This window comes from Peromyscus leucopus, chromosome 11 (genome assembly GCF_004664715.2).
Source record: "Peromyscus leucopus breed LL Stock chromosome 11, UCI_PerLeu_2.1, whole genome shotgun sequence".
Classification (NCBI taxonomy): Eukaryota; Metazoa; Chordata; class Mammalia; order Rodentia; family Cricetidae; genus Peromyscus; species Peromyscus leucopus.
The window spans coordinates 48,520,015-48,547,776 of record NC_051072.1 but is presented as its reverse complement, the minus strand read 5'-3'; the positions used below and the strand labels follow the sequence as shown (position 1 = coordinate 48,547,776).

Genomic DNA, 27,762 nt, shown 5'->3' with positions numbered 1-27,762 from the left:
ACCTATAAAGCAAGTTCCAGGACAGCCAGGGCTGTTACATAGAGAAACCATGTCTCAAAAAAACAAAAATTAAAAGAAGAAAAAGAATGAGAAAGAGTACTTGTTCTGTTTAGGTTCCAGCACCTACATGTGCTGTGGAATAATCCTTTTGTACACTATGAATGTGTATTACTCTCATTGGTTAATAAAAAGCTGATAGGCCGGTAACCGGGCAGGAAGTTAGGGGGGAAAGCAAAACTGAGAATGAGTGGAAGAAGGAAGGTGGAGTCAGAGGAGATGCCAGCCAGTCAGCCTCAGAGAAAGCAGGATGAGGACAGGTAAAGCCAAAAGCCACATGGCAGAAATGTAGATTAATAGAAATGGGTTAATTTAAAATGTAAGAGCTAGTTAGTAATAAGCCTGAGCTACTGGCTGAGCCTCTGTGTGTTTATTTGGGGCCCTGTGGTCAGGACCACATGGTAGTTCACAACCATCTGTAATACCAGTTCCCATATAGAAAAGCTGCGCTAAGTAGAAAGTTTATAGCTAAAAAAGTAAAATTAACATTAAAAAGAAAAATAAAGCTGGTAAAGTAGTTGCCTCAAAAGCATGAGGTCCAATGTCCAGAACACATTAAAAAAAGCTGGGCATGGTGGCATGCATGTATTCCCAGGGTTAGGGAGGTGGACAAAGACTCATCTCTGGGGTTTGTTAACCAACCAGACTGGCCTATCAGGTAAGGTCCAGGACAATAATAGGCTGTCTCAAAACCAAGGTGAATGCCACCTGAGGAATGTCATCCAAAGTTGCATTCTGGTCTCCATGCACATAGGCCCCACACAAAAGAAAAACATCAAATATAGTGTACAGTCAAGGCTCGAGGAAGGCAGTAACTGAATCCAGACATGGTAGATGGGAAGTGAAAGAAAGGATGAATGAAATAAACAGGTGAGTCTTTGCCAGTTAGCCAACCTATCAAAACAAAGAACACCTGCCCCCAAAATGGTGATGGGAATACTACAATACCACTGAAATGAAAAGGATCATTAAGAATTATTTTGAAATCCACATGCCAATAAATTGGAAACTCTAGAAGAAATATATAAATGTCTGGTGCTTATGACCGACCAAAACTGAAGCAAGACGATATTGAACGGGGGGTGGGGGGTGGGATGGGAGGGGGGGTGGGGGGACCTACTTAGATTAATAATCAACACAGAATTGAGATTGAAGTAGTAATAAAAAGTCACTCAATAAAGATCTCAGAACCAGAGGAATTCACTACTAAATTTTACCACACTTAAAGAAAATCACTCTACCCAACAAAACTCTTTCAAACTTACTCTATGAGGCCAGTATCACCTTGCAAAACCTGATGACACAGTAAAGACAATTATGGACCAACATCCTTGCTAAACACAATGCAGAAATCATCAATAAATATTTGTAGAAATAATTAAATAAGCGCTCCTCCCTTGTAACCCCTCACACTCTCTTGAGTTCTTTCTCACTTTTCCTGAACCTATGTTTACTCACCTGAAAAAAAAAGTATCTTAAAAAGATCTTATCATGACCAAGTTGATTTCACTTCAACCAAAGAGTGAGGATGGCTTAATATACAAATATACAAATCAATAACAGAACAGATAGATACAATCAAGAATATCACATAATCATCTCAAGAGATAAGGAATTAAGTCTCTGCTAAAATTTAATGAACTTTCGCCGGGCGTTGGTGGCGCACGCCTTTAATCCCAGCACTCGGGAGGCAGAGCCAGGCGGATCTCTGTGAGTTCGAGGCCAGCCTGGGCTACCAAGTGAGCTCCAGGAAAGGCGCAAAGCTACACAGAGAAACCCTGTCTCGAAAAACCAAAAAAAAAAAAAAAAATTTAATGAACTTTCATGATAAAAACCCACAATAATTATGTATACAAAGATATTACAACACAATAAACACTGTCTGTGACAAACTCACAGATGATATATCAAATGGAACAAAAATAAAAGCATTTAATCTAAGATGAGAAACAAGATAGAGAATTCCACTCTCTGATTAGCATAATATTTGAAATTCTAGCTGTGACAATTAAGAAAGGAAAGAGACAGAAAAAGGGAAGGTAGTCAAATTATCCCTATGTGCAAATATCATTCTACACATAGAAAATTCAAAGTATTCCACCCAAGGACTCTTAGAACAGGTAAATAAATGCAACTAAGCAGGATATAAAAATAGACAAAAATCAACATTTCTATATACCAATAATAAAGTAACTGACAATGAAACCAGGAAAAGAATCCAGTTCACAAGAGCCTCAAAAACAAAACAAAACAAAAACCCACAGCAGGTAAAAGACTTTAGTAATTGAAATTACACACAGTGAAGAAATTGAAGATACTAGAACATGGAATGACCTACCAGGTTCATGGATCTGGGGGAGTTAAAATTGCTAAATCACTGCACTGGTTAAAGCGATTTTTGTCAATTTGACACAAGTCAGAGTCATCTGGGAAGAGGTGCTCAATGAGAAAATACCTCACCAGGACTGGCCTGTAGGCAAGTCTGTGGAGCATTTTCTTGATTCATGATTAAAGATGGAGGGCCCAGGCCACTGGAGTGGTGCCAGCTCTGAGCCAGTGCCCCCGGGGAAAGCAAGCCAAGCAAGCCAGTAAGCCGCACACCTCCGTGACCTCTGCTTCAGTTCCTGTCTCCAGTTCCTGTTCCGATTTCCTGTCTCCAGTTCCTGTTCCGATTTCCCTCAATGTTGGACTGTGATTTGCAAAGTACAAAATAATCCTTTCCTCCCTCCAAGTTGGTTTGGATCACAGTGTTTGATCACACCAACCTACAGAACCTACTGAAGACATTTGTTCTCCACAGAACTAGAAAATACAATACAAAAATTCACACAGACGCACAAGAGCCTGGACAGCCAAAGCAATCCTGAGAAAAAGAAGCAATGCTCCAAGTATCAAAACACCCATTTCAAAATATACTAAAGAACCATAATGACAGAAACAAGATGGAGCATAAAAAAAGAAATGCAGGCCAAAAGAACAGAATGAATAAATAAACAAGCAAACAAACCAACCCATATATCTACAGCTAATTCTTAGCACAGGTGCTAAAGCAATACAATGTAGAGTAGACAGTTTCTTCAACAAACAGTGCTGGGAAAACTTATGTCCACATAGAGATTTAAAACTAAAATCACTGGGGCTGGTGAGAGAGCTCTGCAGTTGAAGCACCTATTGCTCTTGCAGAGGAACTTGGTTCAGTTCTCAGCACCCACACGGTAGTTAACAAGCAACCACCTGTTAACTACAGTTCCAGGAGATCTGATGCCCTCTTTTGGCCTCCGAGGGAATCAGGTACATATACATACATACAAGCAAAATACTCATACATATACATTGAGTCTAAAAACAAACCAAAATAAAAGCCCTCAAAAATCAAACCAAACAAAAAAACTAGACCCCTCTGTCTCATCCTACACAAAAAAAACAATTCCAAACAAATCAAAAATCTTAACGTAAGACTTGGAACTTTGAAAAAACCAGCTGGACTTTGCAAAAGCAGCTGGACTTTAGGGCAAATGACAGAGAGGAGCGGTACAGAAAGTGTAAGAGGGTGGAACAGAGAACAGACAAGGTCAAACCACTGTATTCCGACATGGAAACGTCACAATGAGTAGCATTAATCTGTGCTATGAACAAATTAATAGTTGTGATTTTATAAGAAGAAATGGCACTGTATAGTTAACTTGTTTAATACTTGATTCATGAAGTGTCTTTTCTCCTGGTAAAACAGTTTAACTCTTTTTTTTTTTTTTTACCTCAGGTCACCTCTTTCTATCATGTTTCCAGATTTGACCAATATAGGAGCTGGCAGTAAAGAGCTTGGCATTAACTGCATGGAGGCATCGGTGAACCCTTCTGTTGCATCAGTTGGGATTTCCACCAAAGTTAAAATGAATGCTTGTTCATCTTCTCCATCTTGCTGTAGATTAGCAAATAGATTCACTGTCAAAGTTAAAAGTTAAGAATGAAAAGCTAAACCAAGAAGGAGCAGAAAAACATTACTTCATCTCTGAAGAGTCTCATGACTTACAACACCAAGACTAAATAAAACACTAAAACACATCCTCCAAGCCCTAATCCCAAAAGCATAGACAGACTATTCTGGGGAAGCACTTACAAATCTGAATACACTTGGCAATCGTCACACTTGTATCTTATGGCTGCCACGGCCACTGGCTTATTTGTAAGTCTATTTGTGCCTTTCCACAGTCACATACAAGCCAGGTGTAGCGGAGCACACCTTTAATGCCAGCCATGGGGGGAGGGTATCTCTGTGAGTTCAAGGCCAGCTTGGTCTACTTAGCAAGCTCCAGGACTACACAGAGAGACCCTGTCTTTAAAAAAAAAAAGTTAAACATACAAATTATACTATACATTATCTATGACACTTGCTGGAAGGAGTTTTTCATACCTGTTACATCTTGAGGATTGATCATATTTTCTTGTTGGACTTCTGGAATATTAGATGGTACACTCTGCCATTTAAAAAAAATTGAAAAGAAAGTGAAGCTTGAAAAAGTCTGACAGTTTGACATATGGCAAAGAGACAGTGTCTCCATACTTAAAGGCTTATTTTAAATGTACAATTTTAAGTGTCTTAAAGACTTTTAGTTTTGGATTTTTAGTCAATGGACATTTGACTGATTTACATAAGCTTAAAATATCCTGATTAAATTGTTAGATGTGAGTATTCTATCATTTCTGAAGAGTCAGAGTGGCGATCTGAACTCAGCTTAGTCCATGTTGCCATTACAGAGACACTTGAGTAGGGAACATCTCAAATGAGATAAACTACTCTCCTTCCCTACACTGTGGTCTCCCCCTGTTTTCCACAAACTACCAATATATAGATTGCAATTCTCTATGTTGATATCTTCAGGCTTTCATTCTGAAACAAACAATGCCAAAAATTGACTCAAGTAAGGCTCGTCAATGGATACCAAAGCTACTGGGTAACAAAAGCTGGGTTTCACTAGACAAATTTCTAACAAAAAGGGGGGAAAATGTCCTTATAACCAAGCAATCTCACAGATACTACCCTAGCCAAGTGATTAGAAAGCATCTGCAGTAACAGGTCAAAGTGACATTATGCCACACAAAAGGGATAACACAGCATTGCCTCTGTAGTAATCTAGCCCTAAAACTGTACAGTATGGTAATATTGAGTCTGAAGGCAGCACTCACTGCCACTTCTTTGTAAGACAAAATCTTCTTCTTATTAAAGATATTATTTATGGTTACAACTCATACTTGTAACTTTCAAACAGATCAAGTTTTATTATATTTATTAATTTTTCAGGAGAAAACTAGTTGAGCATCAGCATTCATCACTCTCTGAATTAAAAACAAATGATTTTTATTTTTACTTCTGTGTTTGTGTGCATATATGCCATGTGTGTGGATGCCCTTAAGAGACCAGAGACAACTGACATGGATACTAGGAACCAAACTTGAATCCTTAGAAGTATGTAATCTTAACTGCTGAGCCGTATCTCTAGCTCTTCTTAACTTCCTTATGGTGTGGGTGATTTGAGTACTTGCAAAGGTCAGCAGTAGACTTGAGGGAGCCCATTCTCTGTGTGGATCTTAGTTAAAAACTCAGGTCGAGAGGCTTGGTGGCAAGCGCCTTACCCACTGAGCTATCCTGCCAGCCATCAAGCAAGTTTTTACAAGTATCCAACTAGGCTGATGAGATGGCTCAGCAGGCAACCTGAGTTCATCCATGCCCAGAACCTACAAGGTGAAAGAAGCAGACTCCCAAAGACTGTCCTCAGACACCTCTACACGCAATATGGTATTTGCATGCATGCCTGTGTAGAAACACACACACACACACACACACACACACAATTAAAGTATCTACAACATGTAGAGCCAGACCAAAAAAAAAAAAAAAAAAAAAGCAAGAGAAATTAACAATGACTCCAAGAAACAGAATAAGGGAAAGTTCTTAAAAGATTTTTGTAACTTTTCTCTAATCTGAAATTATTTCAAAAGATTTAAAAACAAACTAACAAACTGGGGAAGCAATCGAAATCTCTAAACATTGGCTGTAGACAAACCCCTTACTTTCTACTTCTGTTAACAAGTCATGGTGTTCTATACCTATTTTTAAAACCTGTTCCATCCCCTTTAACAAGCTCATTTATTCTGTCCTGCAAACTCAAGCACTCTCCCATCTGAGGGACTTTTCAAAGACAGTTTTAAGGCCTGATGCTCATTTCCAGAGATTAAACTCTGAGGGACCCCACTCAGAGTCTTGTCCCAATGCCTATAAACCAATCCAACCATTCATTTCCTCATGTTTCCCAAGGCTCCGTATCCCAGTGCCTGAGTGTCAGGCATGTAATATCTCAGTAAACATTTTTTCTCTGAATGAACTAGAGCTAAGGTGCAAGGAATGAATTTCTCAAGCTTTATAACAAAGCTGGATAGTAACTCCTATACCTCTATAGCAGTGGTTCTCAACCCTTGAGTTGCACCTCCACTGAGGGTTGAATAACCCTTTACAGGGGTCGTCTATCAGATATTTACATTACGACTCATAGTAGCAAAATTCATAGTAGCTACAATTTAGTAGCAGAATTACAGGTATGAAGTAGCAACAAAATAATTTTATGGTTGGGGGTCCCCATAACATGAAGAAATGTTGGAAACCATTGCTCTATGGTCTTGGAGGGGTCAAGACACCAAAAACACAGCACAAGTTCTATCATGCCGTTTTTGTATTTGGTTTTGAGATGGGTATTCACAGAACCAAGGTTGCCCTCAAGCTCCTGGGCTCCAAAGATCCTCTTCCCTCAGGACAGGCAAGGGTCACCACACCCTGTCCACAGTATACTCTTGCCAAGGTCACACAGGACCACAGATGTGAGGAGCTGGCAGGAAGCAGAAAGGAGCTAATCAAAGAGTGTTGGAGAATCAGTGATGGAACTGTTAAGTGAACATACATACTTAGGGGGTTTGTTTGTTTTCAAAACAGGGTCTCACCATGTTTGGAACCCAGAGGTCTGCCTACCTCTCCCTCTCAAGGGCTGGGATAATGTGTGCACCACCACACCCAGCTTGGTTTTGTATTTTGAGACAAGGTCTTGCTATGTAACTCATGCTAACCTAGTTCTTGTTACATAGCCCAGGCTGCCTTCGAACTTGAGTACTCCTGTCTCTGCCTGAGAGTTGGGATTACAAGTCTGAGTCTCTACACCAGGCGGAAGTGGAAAGGATGAAGTGTCCTCTCTGGAAACTGTTTTCTAAATGGAGAAAAGAGAACCACACTCCCCACTTCCGCACGAGGTTCCTTTACCTCTGGCGTGTGAAGCAGGAGCACGCTGCTGTCGTCAGAGTTTCCTCTGAGGGGCTCTTCAACTGGACTCTCACCAAGACCCTGACCTGAATCTCGTGGGTGGAGCCCCACTTCAGATGAGGCAACTGCAGCACCCAACCTCTGAACTTCCTGCAAGTTCTCCTCTTCATCTTCACTTCTGAAACAGTTTCAGTACATTATGTTAAATCGGTCAACCAAACCTGGAATTAGTTTTAGGACTAAGTATTATCACTTCATGTGACGTTTTCATGCTTTAAAAATGTTAACTACAACAGCGTTATTTTCAATACAGTCCTACAGCTCTGACCTGCGGTGGAAGCTGAGGCACCACACAAAATGAACGCCAGTATCCCTGCCCTTACCTTGCATGTAGGACTACTTCTTGAGAAACTCTGGGCCCTTCCGCAGCATGCACACACGGCAAATGGTTCTGCTCCTTAGGCTCTGCTGGGTCCAGGCTTTTCTCTTCTAAATCTATTACTTTGGAATCATTTTCCTCAGTTTCTTTCAAAACAAACAAGAAAAACACATTTAAAATGTAGTTCAAAATAGTACAGTTAAATCTCTATATTAGAAACATACCCTCTCTTAGAAGAGATTCGTGACCCCTCCAAGTTTCTCCTACTTCAAAAATTAGCTTATTCACATGGCAGAAGAATGGGGTCTGCCAAGACTTTTGAAAAGCAAACACGATCAATGAAACCTGTACTGCACATATTTCATTCCTGGCTGCCGAAGCAATTGCATCCCCTTTTATGGTAATAGCTCTACAGTATCATAACCAAAAGTAGTACTGAGATTAAGGGCTGGCAAGATGGTTCACCAGCTAACGGTGCCTACCATCAAGACTGAGTCCAATCCTCAGGACGCACACATCAAAGGAGAAAACTGACTCCCACAAGTTGTCACCTGATATTCTCACATCCTCTGTGGCACATGCACACTACATGCGCATGCACACATCCACACATTTGGGCAGGCACGAATGCATGTACATACACATACACACACACACACACACACACATACATATACATGCAATACATGATTTTAAAAGTGATTACAAACCCACACCCAAAAGGGGATTAGAAGTGAACACAAAAGGGTCTGTCTAATGCCACCACACCAGACGTCTTGGAGAGGTAGAACTGTGTGACAGGTGAGACAGCTGGGTGGACAACAGCACTTGCCATCAAGCCTCACAAACCCAGTTCAACCTCTGGGCCTCACACTGTCGGAGAAGATGACTCCAGCAAGTTAGGCTTTAACCACCACACACGTGCACCATGGCATCTGCACAGGTATGTATGTGCACCCATGCATGCCCCCACACAAAATGAATATATAAAAAATGTAAATGATATCACAAAGGGGAAGGAAAACACTGCTAAATAAAAGGAGTAATGTGAACCTAGACAGAGGGTAGGTGTGGGGCAAACTGGCAGACCACGTATGGACTTTTGGATACTGCTCAAGCCAGTTCCATTAACTAACTGTTGGCTGAAAGCAAATCTCAGATATCAGGAACCCAAAACTAGGAAGGAATGATGCTAATTATCCAGATGTTTTAAACATGAATTCATAATCTAGGAAGGCTATGACTTCCACTGCTTTCCCTGAGGAATCAGGACTTTGGGGAGAAGAGTTGGAAAAGGGAAGGACACTAGGCGTTACCATGGACATCACAATATAATAAGTCCATTTAGAAAACGAGGGAGCTCGAGAGATGGTGGAGTAGTTAAGAACACTTGTCGCTCTTGCAGAGGATCCAAGTTTGAGTACCAGCTCCCACAAAGCAGCTCCCAACCATTTGTTATTCCAATTCCAGGGGTCTGGCATACCCTTGTGGCTTTTGCAGGAATCAGGCACACATGCAGGGCACAGATATACATACAGACAAAACACTCATACATAAAAATTAAAAAAAAAAAGAAGCAGTTGGTGTGCAAGCCTGATGATCTGAGTTCAATCCCTGGAATCCATAGATGGAGAAAACCCAAACCTGCCCTCTGTCCTCCACATGTATACAATGTATACAGTGGCACACATACCCCCACATACACACACACACAATAAGCAAAATGTGGTATATTTATACAATGAAGTATTATTTGGCAATAAAAATAAACAAGGGCCTGTGAGTAAAGGCTCTTACCAAGAAAATATGGCAACCTGTAAAGGTAGGAGGTGAGAACCAACTCTACAAGGCTGTCTTCCAGCTTCCACAAACTCATTCCCCACTCCATACATACACGTCAGTAAATTTTTTAAAGGTATTTTATATGCTACCATATAAATGAATTCTGAAAACATATGCTAAGTGAAACTGCCAGATTGCATGTTTCTATTCACATGACATGTCTAGAATATGCAAATGTAAATTAGTGGTTGCTTAAGATTGGAGAGTAGCTACTGATGGTGGTAATTATACAGTTTGGTGAACAGAAGACCACTGAACTGTAAACTTTTAAGTCGGTAAATTGTACTGTATATGGATCATGTCTCAATCAAACTGGTTTAAAATAAATAAACACAACACTTTTTGTTAAGATAGCCTTGACCTCCAGAGTGCTAGAATTATAGGTGTGTTCTCTCTCCCTCCTTCTCAAAACACATGTGAACAAAATATTCCCGCACATAAGGATTTAAAACCATCTATTGTTACAGGAGTGGCATGTGTCACAGTGAGCATGTGAAGGTCAGAGAACAAGTCTGAGGAATCAGTTCTCTCCTTCCACCTTTATACAGGTTCCAGAGATCAAACTCAGGGCTAACAGGCTTATGTGGCAAGTGCCTTTACAGGCTGAGCCATCTCTCAGGCCCCTAAAGGAGCTTTCGTCCATGTAATTTTGTAAGAGAAAAATGGAACTCACCTCTGTGAATTTCCACTTCTGTCCCTTTGGTTACACAACTGGCAACTTCCTGAGGACCCTCGAGCCCACAGAACCCGAAGATCTTCTCAGAATCTAGTTCAGGTGTAGCAAAATGACTCTCCATTCTCAAAGGTTTGGTCACTGTAGAAGCGGTATTCCTAGAACAAAAGGGACAGGAGAAAGGTATCAGTGTGTAAGAGTCCCTCTGCAGTGTTATGTCTAGTAATGATACAGTTAACACACCACCATCCAGGAATCAGATTATATGTGATCGTTTGCTTGTCTGTTTGGATAGTCTCAACACACAAGAGGCTCCCCCCTAAAACTCAAGCTATCTCCTGCTTCAGCCTCCAGAAGGCTAAAATTATAGATATGTACCACCACACCTGGCAAATGTTCGTTTCTGAATGCTAAAATTATAAAGTGGTTAAGTTTACTAAGAGACTTCAGAAGAAAATAGAACCATGTTTGTAAAACAGACTTCATTTATATAAACCTATTTCACTTAAGTTCCAAAGACACAGAAAACATACTGCTGTGATTTTATATGCACACCAATAAACCATTATCAGTATCAGTTCATCTTTAAATTAATGTGTGAAAACTTAGCATTGTCTACTTTAAATTTATGTAGAAGCACTAGAGATGCTAATAACTAAAGGAATGATGCTACTGAACTGTACTTGTGAACTGAATATGAAAATAACCTGGTTGGCACAGTATCCTCCAGTACAGCTTCTTCTCTGGTACTTTGTTCCTCCGATACAATCTTGTTCTCCTCAACCGATGCAGGCGACATACTAATCACAGGTGAAGAAACCTCCTGATATTCATGAATAATTTTGTGATTTACATTATCTGGGCTAAAAGGAACATGACTTTTATCCTTTGAATGAACATCAGGAAATACACATACTCCTACTGCAGAAAAAAATAGGAAATTAAAATTGACCCAATATTAATAGCTACCTGAATAAAATTAATTCCTCAACATTCAATATTCAACATTCCTCAACGGTCTAATTTCAATATTAAAGTTTGTTCTAGTAGGATACAAATTTAAATTCATTATCTCACATTTCATTAAAAATTTGACTTGTAATAAGCTTAATTATTCTTATCACTAAAATTTTGGAGTACTCTAAGTAAAAGCTAGTCTTTTGTTACTTTCAATAACTATATACTCTACATAGATTTCAAGACAGGACATTTTCGTTTATTAGTTTTTGAAAATTATACTTTATGTACTAGAAATCTGTGACAGGCTCCACTGAAATATTCTGCCACTGAGAAAGAAGCCCTACCTGGAACACAGACTACATATTCCCCCCAAAAATGCAGGGTTATGAACTTACAAGTCTAACAACTAAAATGAATGGCAGGTCATCTATTACCAGTCAAAACAATTATCAAGAATACAATTAGCTGTAGTTAAAAATAATGAGTAAAGACCACAGCTTCTGAGGAAGGAGATTTAGATCAGTCACAGAGTACTTGCCTAGCAAGTGCAAGGCTCTGGGTCCCATACCACAAAAATAAAAATTATAACAATAACTATATAGCTTCTAAGTTGGCTTAATGCATTAAAGATTTAGACTGGCATTTCCTTTGGCTCCTTCCACTACTAGAAGAATTTAGAATAAATCATCTTAGTAACTACTATTTGCCCCATTCATAGATTTATCAGAGTTATGATCATCATGTCAGGCAGGAACCCTTTGCTAAAGAAATATCTCTGAAGTGATCAGTGGTCACTGACTTCCATCATCCAATGATGTTTGTGATGATTATAGGTGCACAGGCTGAAGATTTTCTGGATAACTATTCCATGAACATAAACTTTCTCTCTCCTCTCCCTTCCTCCCCGCCCCCATCTCCTCTCAAGCCCTGGCTGGCCTGGAACTCACTCTGCAGACCAGGCTGGCTGCAAACTCACAGAGATCTGCCTGCCTCTGCATCCCAGTGGCTTGGGTTTAAGGCCACCAAGCCTAGCCTAATTATTCATGTATTTTAGTTATGAGCCCAGCCTTTTAAACAGCTCAGCCAATCTCTCCAGCCCCAAATTATTCTTTTATTTTAAGTTATTTATTTATTTTCATTTTATGTGCATTGGTGTTTTTCCTGCATGTATGTCTGTGTGAGGGTGTCATATACCCTGGAACTGGAGCCACAGACAGCTTTGAGCTGCCACGTGGGTTCTGGGAGTTGATCTGAGGTCCCCTGGAAGAACAGCCAGTGCTCTGAACCGCTGAGCCATCACTCCGGTACCACCCCCCAAATTATTCTTAATAAAGCAACTGCATCATCATCTCAAAATTGTTCTCTAAGAGCCTCCCTTCCATTCTTACCATCAGCCTGTTCAGTGATGACCTCTGACTGCAATACTATGTCTCCCATTGTAAGTAAAGTTATGGCAGCTTCTGTGCTTCCGTCACTGGGACCTGGAGGAAACAGACCAGCATTACAACACAACAGTGAATCCAGAAGTCTCTTCACTTAGAAAGACTATTCAGACACTCATCTTCTATATAAACAGTTTCAACAGCCTTCCGACCACCATCCCAGTATGAGTATTGCACAGTAAAATATATACTACATATTTAGAGATAGATCATCAATGTTGACTGTTAGTTCCTGAAAACACACATTAAATAACTGTGCAGCTCCAGAGGAAACATTACTACTTCATTGCTTAACATTATCTAGTCTAGCCTCACCTTCTAAAATTAGGTTCTGAGAATCCCAGCTTCCTATCAAGGTAACAGCTTAATGTCATTGTTCTACACTTTAGAAAGCTGTCCTGTTTAACTATTGCCACTGCTAATCACCTTGCTATAGTTAACCAAGTAGTTTCAATCAATTCTTTGTTAATAGTTACCTGGTTCTGCTTGGGTCTGTTCACCTATGACCATTTCCTAAAAAAAAAAAGGAAAAGATAAGTAATATCCTAAGTGTATCCCCCAAACAAATGTTCTGGTTTTGTTGTTGTTTTTCTATATTTTTGGTTATAATAATAACTTTTACTTTATGTTTGATCATAAAGCTTCACAAATAAGAACAGAAATAATATCTCATAAATAAATATCTCATTCCTGGTTTTCTGTCTCCTCAACATTGCTGTATACATCTAACCATTCTTAGATCCTCACAGTCATAATCCTTCAACTCTAGTCAGATCTGCTACCAGTTTTTACCCAATAAAAACTAAAGCCTGGGAGAGGACACAAGCTTTCTCCACTGAGTGGTTTAAAATATAACAAATTTTGATAAATGATGCACAGGAGACAGCTGTCCAGAGGCAGCATGAGGAGCACCAATGACCTGCTGCCCAGTGAGACTGCCAAACGTGACTTAAAAAGCAAACACTGACAGCCCCTAGAATTGGTTGTAAGAGCAAAAACAAATGAGAAAAAGCTATTCAGCAAAATCTATAAAACACTGGTAACTGAAACAAGCATTTGTGAACCACTATTGCTCATTGTCGCCTTTCTTTAGCTCCTGGTGGCTAAGACGTCCTCTAAGCTGCTTCCGCTCTCTCTCCACCATAGGTACTGGAGGAGCAAGACTTTAGCACCTAACACCCCCATCACCATCAACAAAAACCCAGAGATAATATCTGCTATGAATATGAACATAAATACATTTGAAATACTAGTGAACAACACAGAAGCACATAAAAATCATACATGATAATCAAGGAGGAAATATCTCAGGGAAATAAGTTTTCTTCAACAGCCAAAAACTACTGCTATTACAACTTGTAAATACAGTAACAAAAATATTTTTACATCTGTATTGTACAAAAAAAATTAAAACTCTCAAAAAATACACATGACAAAGTCTAAAATCCTTTCACAACAAAACACACCACAAACCAGCACAGAAGGGAATTTCCTTATCTGGTAAGGACCATCCTAGAAACCCCAGAGCCACACTATACTTGATGACATAAGATCAGCTGCTTTCCCCTAAGACTGTGACCAAGTCAAGAATGTCCACTTGTACTAGGTCTAGAAGTTGATTTACAATAGAGGCTCTAGCCAGGGCAATCATATAAGAAACAGAAATAAAACACACTCAAATTGGAAAGTAGTATAAATTGAATTTCAAATTTCCAAAACTGTAAGTAAAGTTTCCGTGGAAAAGTTCTTTATGAATGTACTCAGTTTCGCCGGGCGGTGGTGGTGCACGCCTTTAATCCCAGCACTCGGGAGGCAGAGCCAGGCGGATCTCTGTGAGTTCGAGGCCAGCCTGGGCTACCAAGTGAGCTCCAGGAAAGGCGCAAAGCTACACAGAGAAACCCTGTCTCAAAAAACAAAAAAAAAACAAACAAAAACAACAAAAAAAAAATGTACTCAGTTTAAAACAAAACCGTAGGGTTGGTTGTAATTCCACGTGTCAATAAAAGACACAACACAAACACAGGAAGAATGTCGGAGGCAGTGGAAGCCAAGAGTGGAATGCTAAGAAATGACAAAACACTAGTAAATTCTAGAGGCAGGAAGAGAGGAAAGGGAGGTTTCTTCTGCAGATCCACTAGAAAAACCTGGAAGCGGCTGCACTCATGTGGCGCACACACAGACACACATGCAAAAAAAAGAACACTCACAGACCCAAAATAAAAACACACGGGATTTTTGTTGGGTTTTAAAATCCATCTCTACAAGGATTTATAATAGTGTAGTTAATTTTGTGTAGTTGCTGTAACATTTATTTAACATAGACTTACGCCTCAGAATTTTAAGGTTAAAGTCTATGATGATATTCAGAGCTTTACCAAACAACACAAAAATAAGTTTTACAATCAAAATTAAAATCCATGATAATTCACAAGTTTCAACTATTCATACAAACAGTTCCTTACAGGAGAGGAAAAAATAAACAAAGTTATGAAAATAATTCTGTACTCTTTAGGGAGGTAAACATATGAAAGGCAAAATATGAAATATAAGTACTTACAAATGATGGTGAATGCGAATCTTTTTCTGGTTGCACATCCTGAGTTGTTGCATCCATGTTTGAAAGCTGGTGTTCAACAACAGTTACACATCCTATGTCTGCAACATCCATGGTTATCTCAAGCTGTCATAAGAAGTGTTATTATTTCAATTTGATAAATTACAAACATGAATGAAGAAATACGCCACAATTACAGAATTTAAAAACTAAATGACAGTAATTCTTAGTGACTAACAACTGAGTAAAACATTACTTTTCTGAGGAGTCTGAGTCTATTACAAGTACTCAAAATCTCTACAGCTAATCTTTGGAGTAGCTGGCATTTTACTTCCCCTTCCTTTCACTTTGTCTCAATTTCCTCCATTTGCTAACATAAAAAATACAAGTATATAAACATAGAGATACAAAGTCAAACTAGGTACTCTTGGTCCCTGCCCTCCACACTCCTAATTTAAGAAAAACACAGATTAACTATGTTAAAATACTAAAACTGTACAGTATCATAAATACTAGAGATGACTGAATATGCTTAAAAATATTGGCCACCTTATACTCCTAGTGCAACAACCATCTCTCCCCACCCCACAGTTGCATGAATCCTGATACCCAAGGTAACAGGTTCATTCAACTCTTCACTTGACAGCTGGTTAAAGGAATATAATTTTTTTAAGAGTGACTAAAGAGGCCAGTAGAAGGTGTTGGATCCCTCTGAGCGAGAGTTACAGGTGTTTGCAGTATTAACCAGTTGTCCTTGCACAAGACTAACTTTCTTTGTTATTTTCTTGGCATATACTAAAACTTACACTCAGTATAATTACTTTGAACTTTCCATATTATTCAGTTAATTTCAAGAATTCTAACTCATTTACCTTTAGACATTTACCATGTTATTGTTAATCCTAAGTAAATTAAAGGCAGGTTTTCCTCTCCATTAACAAATGTACCTTTACAGACTCGAGAACTGCGTCATTTCTTAACAGAAGTAGCATACATACTATTCCTTGAATTGTTTTCTCTATCCCCACCACCATCTTAGCAAACTCCTGGTTCTGCTTGAATGACTCAAAGTATTCTAAATCCTTCTACAGAACCGACACAGATATCCTGCTCAATGAACCAGCTAAGTGACAAAGAAATGAATGAGCAGGAATTTAAAGCCAAAGAGTTGGACTGTGAGGCCACAGTAACGAGGAAGCAGAGTGTACTCCACCTCACATCCACTCACATTAGAATGGCTGCTGGCTTTTCTCGTTTTGTTTGGTTTTGGTGTTTTCTTTTTTTTTTTTTTTTTTTTGGTTTTTGGAGACAGACTTTCTCTGTGTAGCCCTGGCTGTCCTAAAACTCGCTCTGTAGACCAGGCTAGCCTCGAACTCAGAGCTCCGCCTGCCTCTGGGATTTAAGGTGTGCACTACCCCTGAAAAACCAGGAGTGGGGCACACTGCAGCTGTAGAATGACCGCTTATGAGGGGCTGGGGGGTGGAAAGGAGCAAGAGAGGCAGGGGGAGTGAGAAGGGGTGATGAGAGGGAGAAATTGGTACCTTAGAACACCACTGGTGACACAGTAAAATGGTATAGCCACTGTGGAAAACTCATCTTTTTTTAACTTAAATACAGAATTACCATGTATTCTAGCAAATCCACGTCTGACTTTATCTCCAAAAGAACCAAGAGCAGAGAAGCAGGGACTGGGGGATGTGGCTCAGTTGGTAGAGCTCATGCCACATATGTAAAAGCCCCGGTTCCATCTCCAGCACCACACACCTGTGATTTCAGCTTTTGGGAGGTAGAGGGAGGAGGATTTGAAATTCAGGGGCTATATAGAAACAAGAGTTCCAGTTTCACAAGATGAGGAGTTCTTTTAGATGGAGAGTAATGATAAAAATGAGAAAGAGAGCCGGGCGGTGGTGGCGCACGCCTTTAACCCCAGCACTTGGGAGGCAGAGCCAGGCGGATCTCTGTGAGTTCGAGGCCAGCCTGGGCTATCAAGTGAGCTCCAGGAAAGGCACAAAGCTACACAGAGAAACCCTGACTCGAAAAACCAAAAAAAAAAGAGAGAGAGAAAGAAAGCAAGAAAGGGAGGCAGGGAGAGAGGGAAGGAGGAAGGGAGGGAGGATATTGAGGATATGGCTCTATTGTAAAGTGCTTGCCTCATATATATGAAGCTGTAGGTTCTATCTTCAACATTTCTTAAACCAGTTGAAGCAGCACATGGCTGTAATCCCAGCACTGGGGAGGTAGACACAGGAGGATCAGAAGTTCAAGGTCATCCTTGACTACATAGCAAGTTTGAAGGCCAATGTGCAATGTGAGATACATGAGACCCTGCCTCAAAAACAAAACACAAGAAACAAAAGAATAAAAATAAAAAAAAAAAGAGGAAAGAGAGAGATTGATTCTATCTTCTCTACCAACCACAATAGAGAAAGCCTATTATAGAGTTAATAGAAAAACACCTGCTAAAACTTTTTTCAAATTAATTAAAAGGTAGATTAAGCAGTTTACAGATACAAGTAGTTTACAGATAAGCAAATTTCTATCATAGTTAACTGAGTCCCTTGTAGAGCAAGAACTGTGACAACTGAGTGATGGCCATACAGGCCACTTCTGCTGATTTCCTTAAGCTATTCACTAAGCCCCAAATAAACTACTTTTGACAGTAGACCTTAATAATCACTAAGAGCAGAAATAATCACCCACTAAAAAAGGTGAAGTGCCAAAGACTGAAAAAATAACAAAACAGAAGAACACAAACTACCTCTTCCATTGTTTCTTCGATCTGAGCAGACACTGGTTCAGGGGATCTGAGACCAACAGGTACAAACACTGGTGCTTTGTTTAATTCTTCGGGGGCAAGATGACAGGTTTCTTCCTCATAGTCAGAATCAAAATCCTCAGCATCATCTTCATCCTCTTTCTGGGAAGCCCGAAGAGTCACCAACACGGACTTGGAAGCTCTAGGTTCCTTCTTAGCAGTCTTACCTCGAATTCGTTTCGATCCCCGTCCTTTGGGCACATTGGGTTTCATCTTCCTAGGTGCTCTTTTCCCACTGTGATCTGTCTCACACTCAGAGGCAGAAGAGAGCGTTGTTCTTCGATGCGGAGTAGTTTTGGAATAATTTGATTCTTTCAATAGTTGTGGACTGCTGGATGTTGAACCAAAATAAAAGTTATAGTCATGTATGCACCAGGATCATCTCAATGAAAGCCTAACTGTTAAGAGCAAAAATCTCAGTTCCAACTTTTAAAATAAAGATCCTGGGCTAAGAGTATAGTTCAGTGGCAGGGCACTTGCCCAGCATGTGAAGCCCTAAGTTCAACTCCCAGCACTGGTGATGATGATGATGATGATGATGATAGATACATCTCATTTTATGATGCTAGAATTGAACCTAGGCCTCAAAGGTCCTACATAAATGTGCTCCTGAGCTATATCCCTAGCCCTACCCATTCTTTTAAAAACATGTGCCATGAAAATAAGAAAGGAACTAACTACTTCTTAGTATCTAATTCAGAGTGAATTCTTAGTTATATATCTATAAATGTTGCACAGTAAGTTTTTAATACTGGCCTTATACCTATGATATGGTTGCTGAGATAAACACAAAACTAGAAATCACTAAAAGACAAAATATCTGGAACCAATCAATAATGAATATGAGATCAAACGTGTTACTGGTTTATCTTACTGGGTAAACAGATTAGGAAAACAATGTTGTTTTTCAAGAACTTATGTTCCTTCCCACTTTCTTGAAAATTGTGGAAGTTATTGTTCATTATTGTTTATAGACAAACTAGAATTAGCATTATTACTGAGGTAATGCACACTATCATTTGGTAGGGAAAAACTGCACATTGCTACAAGTAAAAATAAAAATAGGCTTGTAAATAAAGACTAGTACATTAAGGCAGAACTGCTTTAACGAATAAGTACTTTTTATTTCCTATTCTGAGTCTCTAGAATAAAATATTACCTGACTTGTTTACTGAGACCCTGCTCGTCAAGTCCCAAAGATGATATAGGATGGTCCTCCACAATCTCGTCCCTAGCACCTCCTGAAGGTGCAGCTTTCAGCTGAGCATCATCTCTGGCAGAACTCGACTCTTCAGGAACTACACAATCTTTTCTTTCTGAAATCTCCAGAGGTGTCAGAACCTCCGTCTTTTCCTTAAAGGGAGGGAGAACAAAGTAATATTACCATGGAAACAATCTTTATTAATACAGGTTAGCAGTTCGGCCTAGTCCTCGAAACATAAAAGGCCACAAGAGATCAGTCTTCAAATCTGTGCCAGCGTGCAACATCACAGCTTTTTATGGAAATACGTGGTGCAGCACAAAGCAAGGACTACTGCTCTTCCTCCCAACCCTGACCCAGGGGACGCACTCTTACTTTTAGAGGAAGCTGCATGTCCAAGTCTCCCTCCTGCAGCACATGGTCTTCTGGTTTTGGTGCTGTGCTCTGGTCTGCTGTGTCTTTTTCTACACCTGGTTGCTCTTTTTTATGGTGTGCTCCTCCTAAATTTGGTTTAGCCTTTTGGAATCGCCTTCTCATCAGCTGTGCTGGACTAGGCACAGGAGGTTTATTTTCATGCCTAGAGTGAAGCACAAGTTATGTTGAAGACCAGAACTCTCTGTCAACGTAACATTAAACAATTCTTTTTCAAACTGATTCTAAGTTCAAAGGAGTATATATGAACTGGAAATAAAACCAAGCATGTAAAATGAAATACTCATTTTATACATGAAACAGAAAACATAAAAGCTTTATGACTTCCATTGTCTGTATAGCCTCGGGAACAGTTTATAGTATTAATCTTTCTTTACTTTCACTCACTAGTTATGGTATTCAGTGGTTTCATATAACTTTTAAGTGATTTTCAAAGAAAAAACAAGGCACTCCCAACTTCCACAGAAGCTGAACACCGATTTTATAACAGCACTTTAAAATACAGCTTCAACTGGGCTATAAGACACGAACAAATGCACAATGGTCTTGCTTGACAGCAAGTCTATCTTACCACATTCCTGAAAGCTCATGGAAAGGTCTTATTGACAGGCAGTGTCTCAAGGTTCTTAACCCAATTTAGACAAAAACAAGGTTTAAACATTCAAAGAAAGCCAAAGCTATCAAAGTAGCTGGAACAGCTACCTAAGGACTTCTGAAAGTATTTCAGTAATGGATAGAACATAAATTAGGATGCTGAAAAAACTGATATAAGAAGCAATAGGGATGTAGCTCAGCGGCAGATAACTTGCTAGTGCTACAAGCAGAACACTGGGTTCAACCCCAAACACACAGATACAAAGCAAACTGTGTCTGTGTGTGTGTGTGTATCTATATATATGTGTGTGTGTATATATGTATATGTGTATGTTCTTATCCATTAGAAACCAATCCTCAAAATATACAGAAAAGAGGTACCAATCCTACTAAGCATTCTGTTAGAAAAACTAGTAAGTTCTAGCAAGATTATAATGCTGGTTAGTACATTTCAGGATCAGAAAAGGTATCTAGAAAAACAAGTTAATTAAAATCTACCACACTGGGTGAGGGTGTACCTCAGTACTAGAGTCGTTAAGTTCAATCTACAAGAGAGAATGTCATGACATATGACTATGAAAACATATTTAAGTATAGGTGATGGCAAGGTGGCTCAGTGGGTAAAGGCACTTGCCATTAAGCCTGACAAACTAAGCTCAATTCCCAAAACCTATATCGTGAAGAGAGAGAACCGACTCCTGAAAGCTGTTCTTTAATCACACACCCACAGTAGCACATATGCCTCACCACAAAAAAAATATAATTTAAAAGATATTTAAGAATAAAATATCACAAAGTTCAAGGGAAGCAACAAAATTATGGGCATAAAAATAAGGAATAAGATTTTGTGTGTGTGTGTGTGTGTGTGTGTGTGTGTGTGTGTGTGTGTGTGTTTTGAGACAGGGTTTCTCTACATAGTCCTGGATAACCTTAAACTCAGAGAGCCTCCTGTCTCTGCCTCCCAAGTGCTGAGATTAAGGACATGTGCCATCCATGTCTGGCACATTTTAAACCTCACTTAAATAGGCCTGCTGGAACAAGCTTTATCCAGCTACTAAGGCTGAAACTGAAGAATCACAAATTCATGGCTTGACTGGCCTATAAGCAAGTTTAAAGCCAGCCTGGGAAACTTAGCAAAATTCTGTCTCAGATAAAATAAAGAAGGGTTGGGGTACACAGCTCAATAGTGGAACACTTGCCTGACATGTAAAAGGCAATGGGTTCAATCAACAGCACCACAAAACACAAAAACCAAACTTCAGGACACATAAGACTAATTATGTAACAATCAGAAACATCTTTGACAAGGTTTATGTTTTTCTCATTAAACCAGACTCACCTTATCTGTTCATCTAAAATACTGCTTTTGTTAACATTTAAGTTCTCTACAGGAACCACATGGCTGTGACTTTCATTCACTCTGGACTCTGAAACTCCAAAGGACACAACATCAACTTCACTTTCAATGTGAGAGTTCACCTGCAAAGACAACAACTAAGTTAGTATGATTGGTATTTATTTATTTGTTTGTTTGTTTATGTATGTATGTATGTATGTATGTATGTATGTATGTATGTATGTATTTATGTTCTTCAGGAGAAGGTTTCTCTGTGTAACAGCCCTGGCTGTCCTGGAATTCTCTCTGTAGACCAGGCTGGCTTAAACTGCCTACCTCAGCCTACTGAGTGCTGGGATTAAAGGCGTGCCCTGCTGCCACCGCCCCCTCCACTATATGATTTATTTTTTAACACTAAAACATTTTAAAATATTTTAATCAATAAAAAGAGCATTCTGTTTGTTTCTTCTCTTTAGGATGCTAGGAACTGAACCTGAAAGATCTGCATACACCCTGTTGTTGAGCTCCATGCCTAAGCCACTCAGGTTTTTAAAATTATGGCCTCAACTTGGCATCCAGTGTCCTTGTTCTGCTGTTCACACAAGGTTACCTAGTTCAGATCAAGAAGTGCAATGATTTACTACCATCCCATGTTTACATATACTTTAAAAGCCCCAAGAGGGGGCTAGGATGAGGACTCAGTAGGTAAGAGTGTCTGATCAACAAATAAGAGGACCAGTGTTTGAATTGCCAGCACCTACATGAGACACAGATTTGGCAGAGCGAGCACATCTGTAACCCCAGCACTGGGGGAAAGGTAGACAGTGAAATCCCTGGCACTCTCTAGCTTATCTAAAGCAATACGCTCCAGGTTTAGAGAAAAACCATGTCTCAAAAACTAAAGGAAAATACCTTATATAACACTTGACCCATGCCTACATACACATGTACACTTATCACACCTGCACACACCAACTCTAAAAGCCATCTGTTATAAAATAAAGAATTTGAATTAACTAGCACTGATTAGGGCTGGGGGTGCAGTTCAGATGCACACTGCATGCTTGGCATGCACAAACCTCTGGGTTTGATCCCCAGCACCAAAAGTTTAACTGGTTTTTTTTTTTTTTTAAGTATTTCCGTCCAAATGGGGATCACAATGACTTTTAATCTAGGTTTTATATTAACACCCAGAGAAAAGAATGCAAAAGCAAAGACTACTTGAGACTAACATTTTGGGGCATTATATTACTTAGATTTTTTTTTTCCTTTTTTCCTTTTTTTGGTTTTTCGAGACAGGGTTTCTCTGTGTGGCTTTGCGCCTTTCCTGGAACTCACTCTGTAGCCCAGGCTGGCCTCGAACTCACAGAGATCTGCCTGCCTCTGCCTCCCGAGTGCTGGGATTAAAGGTGTGCGCCACCACCACCTGGTTTAGATTTATTTTTCTAATACCAAAATACTTATTAGGAAATTGATTAAGGGCCAGAGAATAAAAGTACCAGGCATGACAACCTGACTCCCAGCCTCAGAATATACATGAGAAAGAGAGCACGCTCCCACAAGTTACCCTCTGACCTTGTGTGTGTGCTGTGGCATGTGTACATACATATGTGCATATGTGCACATACCCACCACCCCCACACACAAATAAATTAAGTACATGTTACAGAAGAGACTAGATAGAGCTGCATACGGTGGCACACGCCTACAATTGCAGCATCTGGGAGGGAAAGGCAAGTGAATCAGAAATTCAAGGCCAGTCTCAGCTACACCAAATGCAAAAGAAAAAGCAGTAACTTGGCTGAACAGGACAGAATGATGGGGTATTTCTGTAACTATGGCACTGAGGAGGGTGAGGCCGGAAGATGAAGGCTAGTCTCAGCTAAATAATGAGACACTATCTGAAAGGGTAAGTAAGAAAGGTTCTTTGAAAAGTTAAACTGTCATTCAAAACAGTATACCATTATCAGTGCATATACATGATATAACTGCTGTTTCTTGCTAGAGAATTGCTACTGTAGTACTAAAGGAAAGTTACAAAACTCTTCAGAACACACTAAACAGCAAAGGCTGGATTCAACAATAAGAATGTGAGAGAACAAGCCAAGGCTGAGCTATCATTTGTTGTTTTAGTACACACTAAGAATCAATTCTCACCCTCGTCAGGGATTTTGTCCCATCTTTTTGTAGTTCTGATCCTTCATTCTTAGTTGAGCCTTCCAGTTCACCTTTTTCTATTATCTGCCTCGGTCTGGCCTTTTGTACATTTGGTCTTGGTCTTTGAAGTCGACCTCTCACCGGAAGAGGAATTTGGACAACACTTTGCTTTGTTTCTTGTGTGACCACATTCATCTTCTGAGTCCTAGAAACAGGACAAGGAGGAAGAGAGAGAGCTTGACTATAAAAAGTTGACAACTAGAAGAACGTGTAACTTGAATTATCTCCAATAAACTCCCATGAAAATATTTTTTTCAAATCACTCAAGGAAAATATCTTTTCATCACAAAAACGTGTTATAAAAGTTCAGGGAGCCATGGGGGGAGGGGGAACGACATTATTATTTCAGGTTTGGAGATGTAGCCAAATGGAAAGAAGACATGGCCAGGGTAAAGCCTACGGCTAATCTCCAGCACAATAAAGATGAAATGATAAGGGGGTGGGGGAGCAGTGGAGCAGGAGTAACCTCATTTTAATTCTCAAATGTTAATAAACTTATATGATGTGCCTAAAATAACCTAATGTATAAAAGTCAGATGATGGGATGGTGGGCGCCAACAACAGAAGGAAGGGAAGCAGCGGAGGTTCCTGTTCAGTGAACACAAAGTTCATTAAAGGCTAATGGAAAGTAAAGTGTTCAGGGACGGATGGTGGCGTTGCCTGCAAACATGAGGCAATGCTGTGTGACTTATGTCATTAGGTTTGTACAACTAAAAATGGTTAAAAATGGTAAATTGTACGTTATATATGTATTCTGCCAATTTTTTAAAAGGCAAGGAATTATACCACATATACATATATATTTTAGTGTTCTACCTTCCATAAATCATAAACAGTTAACAAGTAAGAGAAAAAGAAAGAAAGGAAGGGAGGGAGGGAGGGAGGGAGGGAGGGAGGGAGGGAGGGAGGGAGGGAGGAAGGAAGGAAGGAAGGAAGGAAGGAAGGAAGGAAGAAAAAGGCATTAAAAGATGTTCAATCCCATCTAATTTTCAATTTTAGGTGACCCCCCCCATGAATTAGACCAATTATTCTCTATAGCACTTGAAAAAAAAATAAATGTTTTAAAGAAAAGCATCTTTTTTTTTTTTTTTTTTTTTTGGTTTTTCGAGACAGGGTTTCTCCGTGTAGCTTTGCGCCTTTCCTGGAACTAACTCACTTGGTAGCCCAGGCTGGCCTCGAACTCACAGAGATCCGCCTGCCTCTGCCTCCCGAGTGCTGGGATTAAAGGCGTGCGCCACCACTGCCCGGCAGAAAAGCATCTCTTATCTTAGATTTTTAAGAAAATATCACTGCTTACCCAATGGAAACAACTAAGTCATTTTCCTGGTTTTGTGTTAACTGAGAATCCTCTTTAGGTTCACATGAAATTGGCAGTGAAGAATCCTTTTCAGTCCGTATGCATGGTAGTATCACAGCCTCCTCCTCATGACCCGATTTATCATTTTCTCTTGATGCCATTCGGGAAGGTACCTTCAAAAAGTTTAAAAAGAAAAAAATTCACAAGCTATTAATGTAAAAATAAACTGGCCCATTCTTTGTGGATAACAGGGGCAGAATGTACTTCCTAGCATTTCTACTTCTAAAAGTTCATCTTATAAAACCATGTAAACAAGTACATACATGTGCATACACATGGAGAAGGCTCAGGGTCATCCTCCACATATAGAGGATGAATAAAGCACTGGAAGTAAGATTGTATCCCAATAGGAAATTAAATTTTAAGTTCATTTTTTTGGAGGACATTGTTGGGCATTGAAATCAGGTCCTTATGCATGCAACACAAATACTCTATCACTGAACTAACTTTTAATTATTTTTCTTTCTTTCTCTCTTTCTTTCTTTCTTCCTTCCTTCCTTTCTTTTTTTTTTAAAGATAGAGTCTCACTGTATAGCGCTGGCTGCTCTGGAACTCTAAGAGATCCACCTCACTCTGGTTCTCAGCGTTGAGATTAAAGACAGGTACCACCACACCTGGCTCCTGAATTTCCTTACACTGAAGAGACAGGAACTCACTTTGCTGCCTATTTTTGAGCTAGCCTTGACCTGCAGCTCTCCAGCTTTAGCCTCTTAAACAGCTAGAAATATAAAGTATAGACCATACCACACCTAGGTTTAGCCTTAAATACTCTAGTATATAACCACATTAAAAATCCTTTTTTCTTTTTGTACTGAGCCCAACAGATATTTAAAATATTATGTTAGCGGAAATATCTGATGCTAAGGATTGCTGGCAATTGTGGAATGTAATACTAACACATCTTTATGTATATATTCAAAATTGCTAGATTAATTAGGGAGGAGAAAGAAATGGGATATAGGGCTCTCATGTTTTGATTATCTTCACAATCTCAAGATTGTCAGAAACTCTAAAATGAAATGTTAACATTCAATTTGGCTTTTAGTTTCTGTTTTGTCCTTGTAGTCCTGGGGATTAAACCCAGGACCTCACAGATGTTAGGAAAGCTTTCTTCTGTTGAGCTCTATTCTCAGAGTCTTCTTAACTTCTATTTTGAGACAGGTTCTCATTAAGTTTGCCCAGGCTGGCCTTGAACTCACACTATAACCTAGGCAATCCTTGAACTTGTGATCTTTGTTTCCCAAGTAACTAGGATTACAGGTCTGCATACCAGGCCTGGCTAAATTGAATGTATTTTAAAGTACTTTTTAGAATTAAATTTCATATTTTGCACTTTAGAATAATTCTTTGTATTTTTGTACTTTCTCTAACTTTGTAAAAGTTAAACTACTTTTCCTATCTTATTTTATGTGTGTGAGTGTTTAGCCTCAATGCATGTCTGTGCATCACATGGATACAGTGCCCACAGAGGCCAGAAGAGGGCCTTAGATCCCCTGGGGCTGGAGTTGCCGGTGGTAGTGAGCCACCATGTGAGGTCTTCTGGAAGAGCAGCCAGTGCACTTAACAGCTAGGACATCTCACCAGCCCCCCAGCATTTCATTTTTCATGTTACCTTAATAACAGTGAAATAAAGTACTATTATTCCCATTTTTCCTGAGGAACTTGGTACATCATTTGGCTATGGTGATCTCACCAGAATGTCAAGCAGAACCTAAAATGTCTTAGATGCCTTCCAAAACACACATTTGCCCACATTTCCCTACCAAATATCCAATATTTTAACATAAACCATATGGAATAACAAAGCACACTAAGGATAGAACAATACTATACACATTAAAACTACATGAACTTTTGATGGTTTAATAACCATAGTAACAACAACAACAAAACCCACAAACAAACCTCCCCCTTAATCTTCACTCACATGTTGAGAAGAGGGAGAATCAGCTTGTTCCCTGTCCTGCTGTAACACGATGGTCTCCATTTTGTCTGCTTCTGATTTCTTCCCAGGTACACAGTGTTCTGCTTCTGTGGTTGCTCTCTTTAAAGCTGCTCTGGACAAGTTTGGTTTTGGTCTTTTGAATCGACTTCTCAGAAAAGGAGTTGGTTTAACTTCGAGTGGCTTCTGTTCTTGAGGAAGAGATTTGCTTTTGGAACAAGGATTATCAAATGATTAGAATGAGTTGAAGTATGAAAGTGAGTGAACTCAGGACAACCTTAGGGGCTGGGGGTAAGCTTTCCATTGTTTTTGTTTGGTTTCTAGACAGGGTTTTTCACTGTAACCTAGGCTGGCTTGAAATCTGCTCTATTAGGCCAGGCTGGCCCTCAACTGTCCTTCATCCTCCAGCCTCTAACTCACAAGTGTGGAGATTACAGGCATGCACCCTCATATCTGTATCTGCCTAATTCTATTTTTTTTAAGACGAAAAAATGGAACTATCCATTAAACTCTGAAAACCATTGAGTTGTATAATCCAGGTACAAGCCTATCATTTTTTGCATGAAGAAAGGACTGGTCAAACCCATATTGACTTATGAGTATGTGTTACATACAATTTGTTAATAAATCTCACCAATGGCTATCAGAATGGCCTTAA

The 27,762-nt window shown here is 39.5% G+C and overlaps 1 protein-coding gene across 5 annotated transcripts in view; it reads right to left on the bottom strand.

Annotated features, from left to right (window-relative positions):
• Positions 1 to 27,762, bottom strand: part of Bdp1 (B double prime 1, subunit of RNA polymerase III transcription initiation factor IIIB) — a 92,975-nt gene that overhangs the window by 16,080 nt on the left and 49,133 nt on the right. For 4 of the 5 annotated variants that reach the window (XM_028871718.2, XM_028871720.2, XM_028871719.2 and 1 more), the window contains exons 19-34: positions 27,090 to 27,312; positions 25,103 to 25,275; positions 23,746 to 23,950; positions 21,592 to 21,731; positions 19,602 to 19,803; positions 19,185 to 19,378; positions 17,969 to 18,356; positions 15,214 to 15,336; positions 13,133 to 13,169; positions 12,603 to 12,695; positions 10,962 to 11,175; positions 10,255 to 10,412; positions 7,744 to 7,885; positions 7,361 to 7,538; positions 4,469 to 4,532; positions 3,813 to 3,999 (exon numbers count right to left, since the gene is read on the bottom strand). In XM_028871718.2, coding sequence (XP_028727551.1) covers positions 3,813 to 3,999; positions 4,469 to 4,532; positions 7,361 to 7,538; positions 7,744 to 7,885; positions 10,255 to 10,412; positions 10,962 to 11,175; positions 12,603 to 12,695; positions 13,133 to 13,169; positions 15,214 to 15,336; positions 17,969 to 18,356; positions 19,185 to 19,378; positions 19,602 to 19,803; positions 21,592 to 21,731; positions 23,746 to 23,950; positions 25,103 to 25,275; positions 27,090 to 27,312 — 2,721 coding nt within the window. The remainder of the gene's footprint in view (positions 1 to 3,812; positions 4,000 to 4,468; positions 4,533 to 7,360; positions 7,539 to 7,743; positions 7,886 to 10,254; positions 10,413 to 10,961; positions 11,176 to 12,602; positions 12,696 to 13,132; positions 13,170 to 15,213; positions 15,337 to 17,968; positions 18,357 to 19,184; positions 19,379 to 19,601; positions 19,804 to 21,591; positions 21,732 to 23,745; positions 23,951 to 25,102; positions 25,276 to 27,089; positions 27,313 to 27,762) is intronic. The other variant, XM_028871721.2, reaches the window with a different exon arrangement.